Here is a 12,999-nt window from a genome sequence, read left to right as displayed (position 1 = left end):
TGCTACCAGGCTCTCTATCCTTATCTTCTATTGTCATTTTGTACTTAAACTTATCTATAGAAATAGAATTTACTTCTTTATATCTATTCACTCTCTGTTTATTACGCATAGTAGCTAAATCTGTCGAATGAGTTGAGAAGCACTTAGCTAGCAGAACTGAGGATCTTCATTCTATGCGATTATCTTGTATTATGTATGCATCATTCGTCCATTAGAGATACTCGGGAAGGTAGTCTAAGGGCATAATCTAGGTTTGGAAAAGTCAGGTTAGAATCTAGGCTCGGGAGAGTCAAATTAGAACGCATAATCAAGATATAGGAGGTTAGAAATAAGCATTGTTTACTATTAATGCATCGCATGCATCCTATAGATAGGATATGATTGTGTGCAGTCACCTTGTCTTTGTGTGCATCTTGCATCATCGCATAGGAAAGGAGTAGAGACTTAGGAATAAGCTCTATGGACTTTATTGCATTCAACACATGCGTCCTAGAACTAGGAGCACCGCATTTGCATTAGAAAATGATTTGCTGTCGCATGAGTGTAGCATGATCGCATAGTTTGACGTATTCTCGGGAAACGCTAGCGAATGACCTTCTCAACCCGTTCCTCCACATACTCAGTGTATCTACTGCATAATCGATCTTTTCTCAAATTCGCCGCATATATTTATTTTATACCGCAAACAACAACTCAAAACAACTATTTGATTATTTGGTTACCGCAAAGTCTTCTTAGAAATTATCATCGCATACTATTTTCCCTAGTATCTAAGTTCGACCCTGGACTTACCAAGAAACTCAGTGGGGTTTATACTTGGATTCTGCTGAGAAAACTTGTTGCTCAATGCATTTCCATCACCGCATTTCATTCCATTATTTCATCACATAAAATAACGCATCAAAGGGCCAAGATCATCTATATGTCATTCGGTTGTTTGATCCCAGCATGCACAACGGTAGGCGTAGACCCTATGTTACTAGCATTTGATGAGAGGTATCAATATTACCTTGTACTCGAGCAATAATTCCATACCCAACACCACGTCAAAGTCGTCCATTTTAACGATCACAAAATTTGCAGGACCACACTAATCCTCCAACTTTACGATTGTTCTCCTTACGATTCCTGTAATAGGTAAGGTCATAGAGTTCACTACATTCATTGTCCATATGCCTCCTTCCCAATGGAGTTTCAATCGTCTGGTTTCTATTTTTGACATCAAATTATGACTGGCTCGAGAATCGACCATGGTACTCTTGGCCAATCTATTGTTGACCCAAGCATCTACATACATCAATCCCCCCTGTTGGGATTCCCTTATTTCTCCCATGTTCCTCTGGAAGGCAGCTAAGAATCTTAGGGTCGCAACTTGTGTTAATAACTTTGCCTGTGTGAACAACTTTGCCTTTCGAGTATGAGGCTAATAAGACTTGAAAGGCATTAAAGGTTGCTCGTTTCGAACACTTGCTTGTCTTGTGCTACCTCTCGCATATATAACAAAGATAAGGGCTGATAAAAATTATGTTAATTTGGCCCCCACCACGTATTTCCAGTCTTCTATTGAAGTGGTTGGCCATCCCCACTAGTGTCTCTGTCTCCCCTACTATTTCTCGATGTGCTTGAACAGTTGCTCTTACTCCCGCTAATTGAGGATCTTGATTGTTGCCTAATCTCCTGAGATTCATTAGTTGAGTCGAAGGATCGTTTGACTGCTACATACGCGACAGGGAGATCCTGTACTCTTTATTCATGTAGTTCTTTTTTTTGCCCACAGTTTCAGACCTCGGGCAAAATAGAAAACTTTTTCTTTTTCGAACATATCCCAAATGTTCAACATCAGCCTGAAAAATTGTTTCACATAGTCCGTAATAGTGCAAGTATGTTTCAATTCTCGTAGCTTATGCCTTGTCAAAATTTCAACATTTTCGTGGAAGAATTGAGAATGCAACTCCTGTTTCGGTCTCTCCCACGTGTCGATGATACATCGGCCCTCTTGGATGTATTGTCCCTAAAGTGATCTTTGACACTTCAATAGCAATGTTCATATCTCTGAAATTCTACTCCATATCAAAGATAAAATTTTATAGCGCTTTCGCGTCATGAGCCCCATAGAGGGGCTAAGGCTCGAGTACTTTTAGCCTATTTAAATGGACTGCACCCCCAACTGAGGCGTGGTTTTCCATCACTCTCATGGTGAGGTTATTGCACTAATGTCTATGATCTCTGATCGGAAGACTTCTTTAGCATCTTCACAATTTGCTACATACTCAGACTCCATGGTGGAGTTAGCAATTCACTCCTGTTTGGTACTCCTCCAGACTACTACTCCTCTGTTAAGAGTAAACATTAATTCTAATGTGGATTTCCTAGAATCCTTATCAATCTAAAAATCAGACTCTGTGAATCCTGTAAGGATCAAATCCTTATAACCATACATGAGCATGTAGTCCCTCATTCTCCGTAGATACTTGAGTATGTCGTTACAGTCTAGTGATTATATCTATTGACTATCCTCACCGCATGAAAGATGTCAGGTCTAGTATATAACATCACATACATCAGGCTACCAACAGTCGATATATAGAGGATCTATCTCAATTCCTCAACCTCTTGAGGTGTCTTAGGACACTATTTCTTAGACAATATAACTCCATGCCTGAATGGTATTAAACCTCTCTTAGAGTTCTACATCGAAAACTTGACAAGCATTTTGTCAATATACAATTCCTAAGATAGGGCTAGCGTTTTGTTCTTTCAATCTCTAAAGATCTGAATGCCCAGAACAAACTGCACATCTCCCAAATATTTTATTTGGAATTGGGTCGCTAGCCAATTCTTAATTTCAGTCAGTAGGCCTACATCATTCCCAATGAGTAGGATATCGTCTATATGTAGCACTAGAAAAGCTACTGAACTTTTGATGATTCTCTTGTAAAGACAAGGCTCATAACATTCCGATCAAACCTATAAGATTTAATCACAGTATCAATCTTATATTCAAAGATCGGGAAGATTTCTTTATTCGGTCATCGCTTTCAAATAGTCAGCCTTAAACAGTAAACAACGTTATAAAGTAAAAGTGACTTATTTATTGGTTCAATCTTAAGAAAACAGATTGCATAAGACGCCCCCTCTTCTCATGTCAATAGATAAACGAATCAGGATCACTTCATTTGTGGTACTTTACAACAAATTGTAACAACTACTGAGTGAGTCGCATCCAATAGTGTTACCAGAATAAGATATCCAACCTTATTCGTCTACTATAGACCACTTTGGCTATTTACTGAACTTGATCCACTCTTATGTCTCCACATAAAATTCATGTATTCATATAATAGCCATGGATCTTTAGTTTATTGGATTTAGACTTTACAAGTCCAATTCATATATTCAATAAATTTATTGAATAAACTTCAATAACATCTTTATTGATAATAGAATATGTTTAACATTACAAACTACAGTTTTAGAACATATAACGCAACAAACTCCCACTTGGACTAAAACTCCAGTGGCTTTTATATATATATACAAATATATATACAATGTTGAGTAATGAGAGAATAAATACAATAAACTAGGGCATTAGATACCCATTATTTCTCTCACTTGCCCTAGTTCTATCTGTTTCGCAGTCCAAGTCCCACTAGGTGACCTTCAAACTCTTTAGCAGAAAGGGCCTTTGTAAATGGATCAGCCTGTTGAAAATGTCCTAGAACTCACAGTTCGTGTTAAACATTTTATTTTATCAATAACAATAACTTGATGATTTTGCATCTTATTATGAAAATCCAATAAACACATCCTTGGCTATAGTCTGAATGTTGTAACTTTATATAGTGACATAAACAGGATCAAGTTGACAGTATATAGCCTAAATGGTCTAATAAGTATATGGATGACATTGAATATCTCATCCTGGTAACACTATTGGATGCAGCCCACTCTATAATTGTTATAAGAAGTTGTAAGGTGCAACAAACGATGTGATCCACAAATCATTCATGTTGAGATATGAGAGTCCTCTTCCCGTACAGGTTCTCTACGTCTAGGAGCTGGTGGAGGAACAATAAGTATATCGTACATATAATGCATCTCCTCCATATAGCTTTAGTTGTCACTACATATAGCAAGAACTTGGTTCGAATCATTCATAACATCACAGAGTCTACTGTTGTTCGATCTCTATGAATTATAAAACAATTAGATAATATTTAAAATAAATTTAAATTAAAAATAATTAGATAATATTCATTCATTTACCAGATGAACCGCAGCTGCTCCCGAACGAGTGACGTAGCGCCTTGTGGTATTATTATACCAATAAATGTAGTCTTGAGTGACATCCCTATCAAACTATTCAATAGAAACCCCCACTGTAATAAACCTTGCATCATAGTGCTATCGTACTACCAAATGTGCAACTTTTTCAGATCAATTTACAGTCCTTAAGTCGATATCATGCAGTAATGGTTCAGTATTACAAGGTTATGGGACATCCTGCTGAAAACCGAATTGTCTCATCACCTTGTCAAGAAGATGTCACTCACCAATATGAAAACATATGAGAGAATTCATCGTCCACCATATGTTTTTACCATTCGTACAGAAATTGGGCAAAGTATGCATAATAATTTTGTACGGCTCCCAAATAACTTGAAACACATAATATTTTATTGGAGAACATTAAAGACAAATACAATACAAATTTGTATAAAATAATCAATTAGGTTCAGTGTAATGTACTTGATCAAGTTAAAGCAGATCAAACATGTATCTGTACTGGCTGACTACATGTGTGGCTGTCCTAGTCACACAAAATATCTCTCCACTTAAATTTTTAAATTGATAATTTAGAATCTAAATTATCTAGATCAGTGATATAAAAATTAAATTGAATTAAAACAACATACCGAGAACCGTAGGCTCATCTAGCTAACTAAGCGTCATTAACATGTTGTAACTGTGGAGCCATTGTTGGAAATTACTTCCAAGCCCATAGTTGCAAAAGTATGAGAGGCCCAACTATCTCTCGAACCTCAGGTCTTATTGCTTTGCATAGTTGTCTATACAACCATGCCAAACATAGAGGTTAGCTAATAGTGGTAGGAACATCAAGTGCACAAAATGACTTGATTTGTCGAAAAACAGACTTCCACCCATCATTTGTAGTATATATGCTCGAGCATATCTTATGATGGTTTCCTCGTCTGCATCATCTGTGAGCTCACGGAATTGTGTTCCTAACCATATCAAACTTAACCTCGTTCCTTTAATTTTATCGGCAGGTGGGGTCACACCGAGGTACAGTTGACAAACTTGTGACCAATCATCGTACATCACTACGGTGACCTGCTCAACGTCAACAGGTAACCCCAACAACACTTTTATGTCTTGTAGAATGATAGTGCACTCTTCAACAGACATATGGAATGTATGCATCTCAGACCTCCATCTCTCAACCAAGGTTGTGATCAGATGCCAGTCCAACTGAATAAATCCCAATCTAGCAATCCCATAGAATCCAAATGTGCGCAGTAGCAGTAGTATTCGAGGGTGGACTGGGATAGTGCGCTGGAGAACTGCCCTCGACGCCTGCAAGATATTTCTCTAGTAGTACGATCTCGCCATATAACAGATGATCGATGAATGGACTGGTCATATAAAACATCAGGATCAACAGGTCTTGGGTTTAAAGCCATGATCTGAAAGAAAAAAAAATATTCATTTCTCAATTAAAATAAATATTTATTTCTCAATTAAAAAAATATATTTATTTCTCAACTAGAAGAATAATGTACAACTTAATTAAATAATGTACAACTTAATTAAAAGAATAATGTATAACTTAATTAAAAGAGTAATGTACAACTTTATAAATTATAATAAAAAAATTGAATATACAATAAAATGAATACTTCCATTATGCTCTCATCGTTTACTTCCACTATGTGATTGTATAGTAAAGCTTAGCGATCGTATAGCATTTGGTATACGATCGTATAGTAAAAGGTATGTGATCGTATAGGTTTAAGCGATCTTGTAGAAGTTTGTGAGCGATCGTGTAGTGAGAAAAGAGAGCTCTCGAGAGGCCATCGCAGTGTGCCCTCATCGTGTACTTCCACTATGCGGTCGTGTAGTAAAGCTTAGCGATCGCGTATCATTTGGTATACAATCGTATAGTAAAAGGTAGGCAATCGTATACGTTTTGAGAAGGCGATCGTCTAATTATAATAGTTAAGCGATCGTGTAGGAGTTTGTGGGCGATCGTATAGTGAGGAAAGAGAGCTCTCAAAAGTGGGAGTTCGGAAGACGCTGTCGCTGAGAGGCCATCACAGCGTGCCACTCATGTCTACTTCCACTAGACGATCATGTAGTAAAACTCAGTGATCATGTAGACTTTGGTATACGATCGTGTAGTAAAAGGTATGTGATCATATAGGTTAAGAGAAGGCGATCGTGTAATAGTAATAGTTAAGTGATCATGTAGGAGTTTGTGGCCGATCGTAGAGGATTTAGTAAGTGATCGTTTAGTCATACTAAGTAATCGTGGAGAGATTATAAACAATCGTTTAGCTTCTAATAAAGAAGTTCTTCATTGTTCACTTGTTCTTCCGGAAGTATTCACCTATTGTACGTTAATAAAGAATGTATAGGGAAGGGTTGTAGAGGTTAAGTGTTGAAGGCAAGGGTAAACTATGCATTGGTACTAAAGATGAACACATGGGTTGAAAGGCATGATGCATTGATAAGGTTTGCGGCAACCTCAAGTGTAAGCGAGCAAAGGTGCTGAACGATCGTGTAGCAGATGAGCAACACTATTCGATTGGGTATGTGATCGTCTAGTAAGTGAATGACACTACACGAGGAGGTAGGCGATCGTGTAGTAATTGCGCGGAGGTAAACGATACTCACAGTAGCTAAGCGATAGGCTATGCGCGAGATCGTTGAGAGCGAGATCAGCGAGATCGCTGAATGCGAGATCATTGAGAGCGAGATCACCAAGATCGTTGAGAGCGAGATCGTTTGCTAAACGATTGAGCAAGCGATAGACGTTGGGCACTAGACGATGGACGTTAGGTGCTAGACGATAGAAATTGGACGGTAGACGATAGACATTGAATGCTAGACAATAGATGCTGGAAGCTAGACGATAGGCGCTAATTTTCCAGATGTCGAGGGTCTCTTTCAAATTTTCTCATCTTCCCTTACAGATCTTCTTTAGTTTTCGACAGGTCGAGAATTGAACCATCGTCCTCTTCTCAATTTTCATTAGGTCGAGGGTCAAACCCTCGATATCTTCTTTAATTTTAGACAAGTCAAGGGTTGAACCCTTGTCCTCTTCTCAGGTCAAGGGTTGAACCCTTGTCCTCTTCTCAGGTCAAGGGTCAAACTCTCGATCTCTTCTTTAGTTTTCAACAGGTCGAGGGTTGAACCCTCAACAAAATATTTTAAACTAAATCCCCACTTCGAAATCTCCAAAACAACCATAGATTTCTAAATAGTTTCAAAACCACTAAATTTCCCTAAATAGTTTTCCTAATCACGATATTAAAAAAAAAAAAAAAAAAAAAAAAAAAAAAAAAAAAAAAAAAAAAAAAACTCCATTAAACTACACCTAATTATTGCTCCATTATTATTCTCTTCTCCATCTAATGGAAATTACGGTCGTTGCTTTCTTCCGTCTAATCTTCTCCTCTTTTATCCTTCCATTATTTTTAGATATTGTGGTGACTTAATACACAAATTTCGAACACAATACCATTATCTATCACACCATTTAGTTTTAGATCCCAAATTTCATCCAAAATCGTAAACTATTATTTATGAAATGTCAATTATAATATTGAAAATTTTGAAATTACTATAACAATACTTTCTAAGAGTACTTCAATAATTGAACCCAAAAAAGAAAAAGAGAAGCAATATATATATAGATAGATAGATAAAACCACCCTTATTCGGTACCACATGTGTTCTTGTTGTGTGGCCAACAACATAAGATAAAACAATACAAACGAAAGTGGCACCAGAAAATTCACCATTGCGAAAGCGACTAATTGAGTGCGTAAAGATAAGAAGGTAACCGTGAAGTGACCAAAACATTTAGAGGAACCACTTTCTCATTAGCCATTCCGAAATTCTCCGACATATCAATAGGTTCCTTGGTCGGTTTTCTGACATCAAAGGAGTGTAAAAACCCAGCCAAAGCAAAATGCACCATTTGAAGCCCAAACGAAATTCCAGGACACCCTCTCCTCCCGGTCCCAAATGGAATCAATTCGAAATTATTCCCTTTTAAATCCACATTCTTATGAGTCGTCAAAAATCGCTCCGGCTTGAACTCAAACGGGTCGGGCCAGACACGTGGATCGGTTTGGATCTTCCAAATGTTTGGGATCAATTGGGTGCCTTTGGGGACAAAGTAGCCATCCACAATGCAGTCTTTGTAGAACTCACGTGGTCCTAATAAAGGCCCTGCTGGGTACAGTCGCATTGTTTCTTTGATTATGCAGTGTAAATAAACAAGGTTGGGTATGTCTGAATCCTTCAGCCGCCTATCTCGACCGACCACCGTGTCGAGCTCTTGTTGTGCCTTTTCAAGGACGTGTGGGTTGTTTAGTAACAATGACATCGCCCATGTTAGAGTCACCGTTGTGCTTTCAGTTCCACCTGCTATCATATTCTGCACATATAAAATATACGTCGTTAAATTACTATCAAATTCAAAAGCTTAAATTAGTAGACTACGATAAATTTAAATCTACCTTTTAATATAAAATTTCTTACTTTAATACCATATTAAATTATCATTAAACTCAAAGATTTATGTTGGTGTGTTCCGATAAATTTAATTTGATATATTGATTTCAAGTGTAAAAAAGAAAATTCATCTTCACATCGAAACATAGACTTGGGCATATGTGTGTTGCATCTTTTACTTCTTTTTAATTTTTGCAAATTTTTAGAAAAGGAAAAAAAAATCAATTATGCTATTAAAGTTTGTGAATAGTTGTATAATTTAAAATCTCAAACTAATAATTAATAATTATATCGATATATCGAAACTATAAACTTCATAATTGAATCAATTTCAATCGTTAGGGTACCTAATAATAAAATAAAAACAAAAGAGAATTAAGGGTAGCTACCAGGGTTGTGGCTTTAATGATGGTATCCCCATCATAATAACCTTCAATCCTTTTGCCATCATATAAAGAAAGGAGAGCATCCATAAAGTCTTCATTTTTTTTACCAGAAGAAGAAGAAGCTCTCTTACGCTTGTGCTCTTCCAGCCATTCCCTTAGAACCATGTCGAATCGTGTGGCTATATTCTCCATCACCTTCACTTGTCCATTAAATCCCAGCCGTCCGATCAGAGGAATGTAGTCTCTCAGTAACCCTTGACCCATCAAATGGAAGGAGTCCCTAATTGCCAACTGAAAATCCTTAGCTTGTTTTTCGCCTCCCTCAGCGTTCGGACCGACACATCGTTTTCCGATGATGATCTTAAGAAGCATATTCAATATCACATCCCCAAACCAACGCTTCATCTCCACTTGAACCTGCCCGGATTCGTCCTTCTGGGCTGCCCATGTTTTGTGCAGCTCTGTCAATGATGTCTTGATCTCACCAAACATGGTGTTCTTAAACTGTGTCGTTTCGTAATATTAATTAGAACATTAAAATACCCTAATCAAGCACTTTTTTTCTTACCATGAGAATAAATTTGAACATTAAATTAATTAATTTAATATGATAATAATCAAGTATAGTCTAGATTGTCCTCATCTACGTACATTTCTCAATTACAAAATGAGGAAATAAATATAAAGAATATATTTTTTAAAAGAGATAAATTTGTCATGAATATTTATAATAGGACAATTTTAAAGGTTGCACTACAAAAACGAATGTAAGTCGAAATATATTTTTCATTTGACAAACCTGAGTGAAAATGAAAGAGTTTCTTAACTACAATAGCTGAAATGATTTTTTAACCACAAAACATGTTACCCATGCAAGATGTCACATCTTTTTTTTCTATCTGTCAAGTCAACAGAAGAAGAAGAAGAAAGAAAAAAAAAGAAAAAAAAAGAAAAAAAAAAGAAAAAAAAAAAAAAAAACTAATTGTCAACCCCCAAGGTAGGTGTGGAGTGGACCATTTAAAATTATTGAACAAACTTGATGGGGGAGTACTCATTTTTAAATTATTGAAATATACAAGACACAATGGACTAGAGTACACTGACGATTTTAATTTTTTCGTAAGAGAGGAAGGTTGAATTACAAATTTAATTCTATAATTGGAAAAGTATTAGAATTTAAACGTTAGTATTTAATTATGAAAATTTACCATGCCTGGTAAAGCCAAAATATATAATTAGGAATGTGTCTTTAACATATGAAAAATTATAAATATGACAAAAAATTCACGTTTTTTGGTATATCAGTCAATTAATATACCACATTTAAAGTATATAAATTATGTATTTTTTCCATTGATTTGTATACCTTTTATATTTTTTATTTGCAGCAATATGAATTATTACTCACTTTAATTTTTGTATTTACTACACCTTTTGTATCTTTTGTAGTCTTTTCTTTTTTAAATGATATTGTTTGTTTCATAAAATATAAATGTACAATAGGTTGAGAATAGGCTTAGGAGATTGAACTTGAAGCTCATTAACACTCAATTTAGTATAATCATTTTGACAATTTGGACGTATTTGGAATAATTACAGAAAAAAGTGTTTTTTAAAAAAACATTTTTGTCAAATTTTTTTTAAACACTTAATATCTAATCATTTTCAACCATGTATCAATAATATATCGAGTGGATCAACTGACTATCGAGTGGATCAAGTGTCTATGCATCAGCAATGTATCATGTGTATCAAGCGTATACTAGTAGTGTATCAAATGTATATCAATAGTGTATTTAGTGTATGGGGTATATCCAAGTGTATCATGTAGGATGAGCTTTCTTTTTGCTATTTTGGCAAAAGTAATAAATCTAGGCAATTGACCTGATTTTTTAAATTTCTTTTGCAAAGAAGCCCTTTAATTATTATAATTGATAAACTCATTACTATATAAACCATTTACAATAATTTATCCAATCATAAGGACTCAATTCTATTTTTCTCGAAATTATAACTACAAAATTTGTAATTTAAGCGTATGATATAAAGTTTAGAACCTGATCAACGCGTTGATTAGAGAGGAGCTCCATGTGAGTGACCTTACGAATCTCTCGCCAGTAAGGACTATAAGGAGCCAACCCGAAGGCTGCGAAGTCATACGAAAAATGTTTGGTGCCAGAGACTCCAGGACGGGAGGCAGCAGCGGCGTCGTTAACACACATGCTTTCTTTAGCCATTTCCCAACTGCTCACCACCAAAGCCGACCGTGACCCAAGCTGCAGCCGGAAGATGGGCCCATATTTGTCCGCCATGGCTCCAAGAGCATGATGGGGGAGCTTCGCATTGTGCATCAGATGGAGATGGCCGATTATCGGCCACGCTCCGGGCAGCACCGGGGCCTGTTTCCGTTCACTAACGTTGTGCTGTTCCAACTTTCGCCAAAGGTAATAACATGAAATGAAAAACAAAACGAAAAGCATTGCGATGGATTCTGGGTTAAAGGAGGGGAATTGGAACTCCATCATTTTTGGAGGTTGTAACTAAATTTGTTGTCTGGAGAAAGTTATAGTTGTCTTTGGATTCCCTTTAAAATTTTATTTTATTTATTTTTTTCTCTCTTTTTCTCGCTTCTGCACATATATAAAATTTTAAAATATTCTAAAGCGAGCAATATTTGGAGGAAAATACCTTCTTTGGCCATTTGTTCGATATCATCTTAAATCCCTGTTTGACCTAAACACTTAAGTTTGATTAGTTTAAGCAAATTTAGTATCATATCATCTAATGCTTCTTAATTTTTTTAAAAAAATATTTGAATTTATTTTTTGTGAGTGTGATTAGAGTAGGATGCACAAGATAAATCTATTTAAGATGTACTCAAATATTCCTCATATTTGGATCTATTGTGAAGTACACTAATTTCAATAATTGTATAGGGGTCCCTTTATAAGTATCAAAATGAAAAGTAGCCCCAGAATCAAAAGTCACTACAAGAAAATTGAGCTATTTTGACAATCTTTTATCGGAGAATATAAAAAACCTTTAAGAAAAATATACATTTATTGAATGTATTAGAAAAACCTTTGAAAAGTATGTACTTATTGAAGGTTAATAAAAACCTTTGAAAAAGATATATATTTATTGGAGGTTTTGAAAAAACCTTTGAGAAATATGTAGTTTTTATCGAAGGGTAATAAAAACCTTTGAGAAAGACATACATTCTTCGGAGGCTTTGATAAGCTCTTTGAAAAATATGCACCTTTTATTGAAGGTTAATAAAAACTTTTGAGAAACATATACATTTATTGAAGGTATTGGAAAAATCTTTGAGAAATATATGCTTTTTATCGAAGGTTAATATAAACCTTTGAAAAAGATATATATTTATTGGAGGTTTTGAAAAAAAACCTTTGAGAAATATATAGTTTTTATCGAAGGGTAATAAAAACCTTTGAGAAAGACATACATTTATCGAAGGCTTTGATAAGTCCTTTGAAAAATATGCACCTTTTATTGAAGGTTAATAAAAATCTTTAAGAAAAGTTAGGATCGTGAAGATGCGTTAAACGATCATGACGATGCGCATGACGTTAAACGATAAGGAGTGACATGCTAGAAGATCAGGCTATACGATAGGCAAAGTACTACACGATCAGTGAATGCACCAGACAATAAGCGTAGAAGCTGGACGATAGCGTTAGACGATAGTCGTGCTACGCTAAACGATGAACAGACATGCTACACGATAGGCGGAATACTAAGCGATGAATGTTGGGCAATAGAAGTAAGTGCTAGGCGATGATGTTAAGCAATAGGCGGATGCGTTAGACAATCGTGAAGATGC

The 12,999-nt window shown here is 35.8% G+C and overlaps 1 protein-coding gene across 1 annotated transcript; it reads right to left on the bottom strand.

Annotated features, from left to right (window-relative positions):
* Positions 1-7,903: 7,903 nt before the first annotated feature.
* LOC120085223 (cytochrome P450 CYP82D47-like) lies at positions 7,904-11,847 on the bottom strand. The gene is made up of 3 exons (XM_039041119.2): positions 11,213-11,847; positions 9,159-9,659; positions 7,904-8,692 (listed from the first exon to the last, which is right to left on the bottom strand). Exons 1-3 carry the CDS (start codon positions 11,678-11,680, stop codon positions 8,063-8,065), a joined length of 1,599 nt encoding a protein of 532 aa, XP_038897047.1. The 5' UTR covers positions 11,681-11,847; the 3' UTR covers positions 7,904-8,062.
* Between the last annotated feature and the right edge of the window lie 1,152 nt (positions 11,848-12,999).

Source organism: Benincasa hispida, chromosome 9 (assembly GCF_027475165.1).
Source record: "Benincasa hispida cultivar pf3 chromosome 9, pf3_genome.v1.1, whole genome shotgun sequence".
Lineage (NCBI taxonomy): Eukaryota > Viridiplantae > Streptophyta > Magnoliopsida > Cucurbitales > Cucurbitaceae > Benincasa > Benincasa hispida.
The sequence above is the reverse complement of the archived record's forward strand: the minus strand, read 5'-3'. Positions and strand labels throughout refer to the sequence as shown.

Coding starts and splice junctions, on each gene's coding strand:
- LOC120085223 (XM_039041119.2), bottom strand. CDS start 11,680: ATGATGGAGTTCCAATTCCCCTCCTTTAACCCAGAATCCATCGCAATG. Junction 9,660..11,212: donor CTAATCAACGCGTTGATCAG/GTTCTAAACTTT, acceptor GAAACGACACAG/TTTAAGAACACCATGTTTGG. Junction 8,693..9,158: donor TCATTAAAGCCACAACCCTG/GTAGCTACCCTT, acceptor TTATATGTGCAG/AATATGATAGCAGGTGGAAC.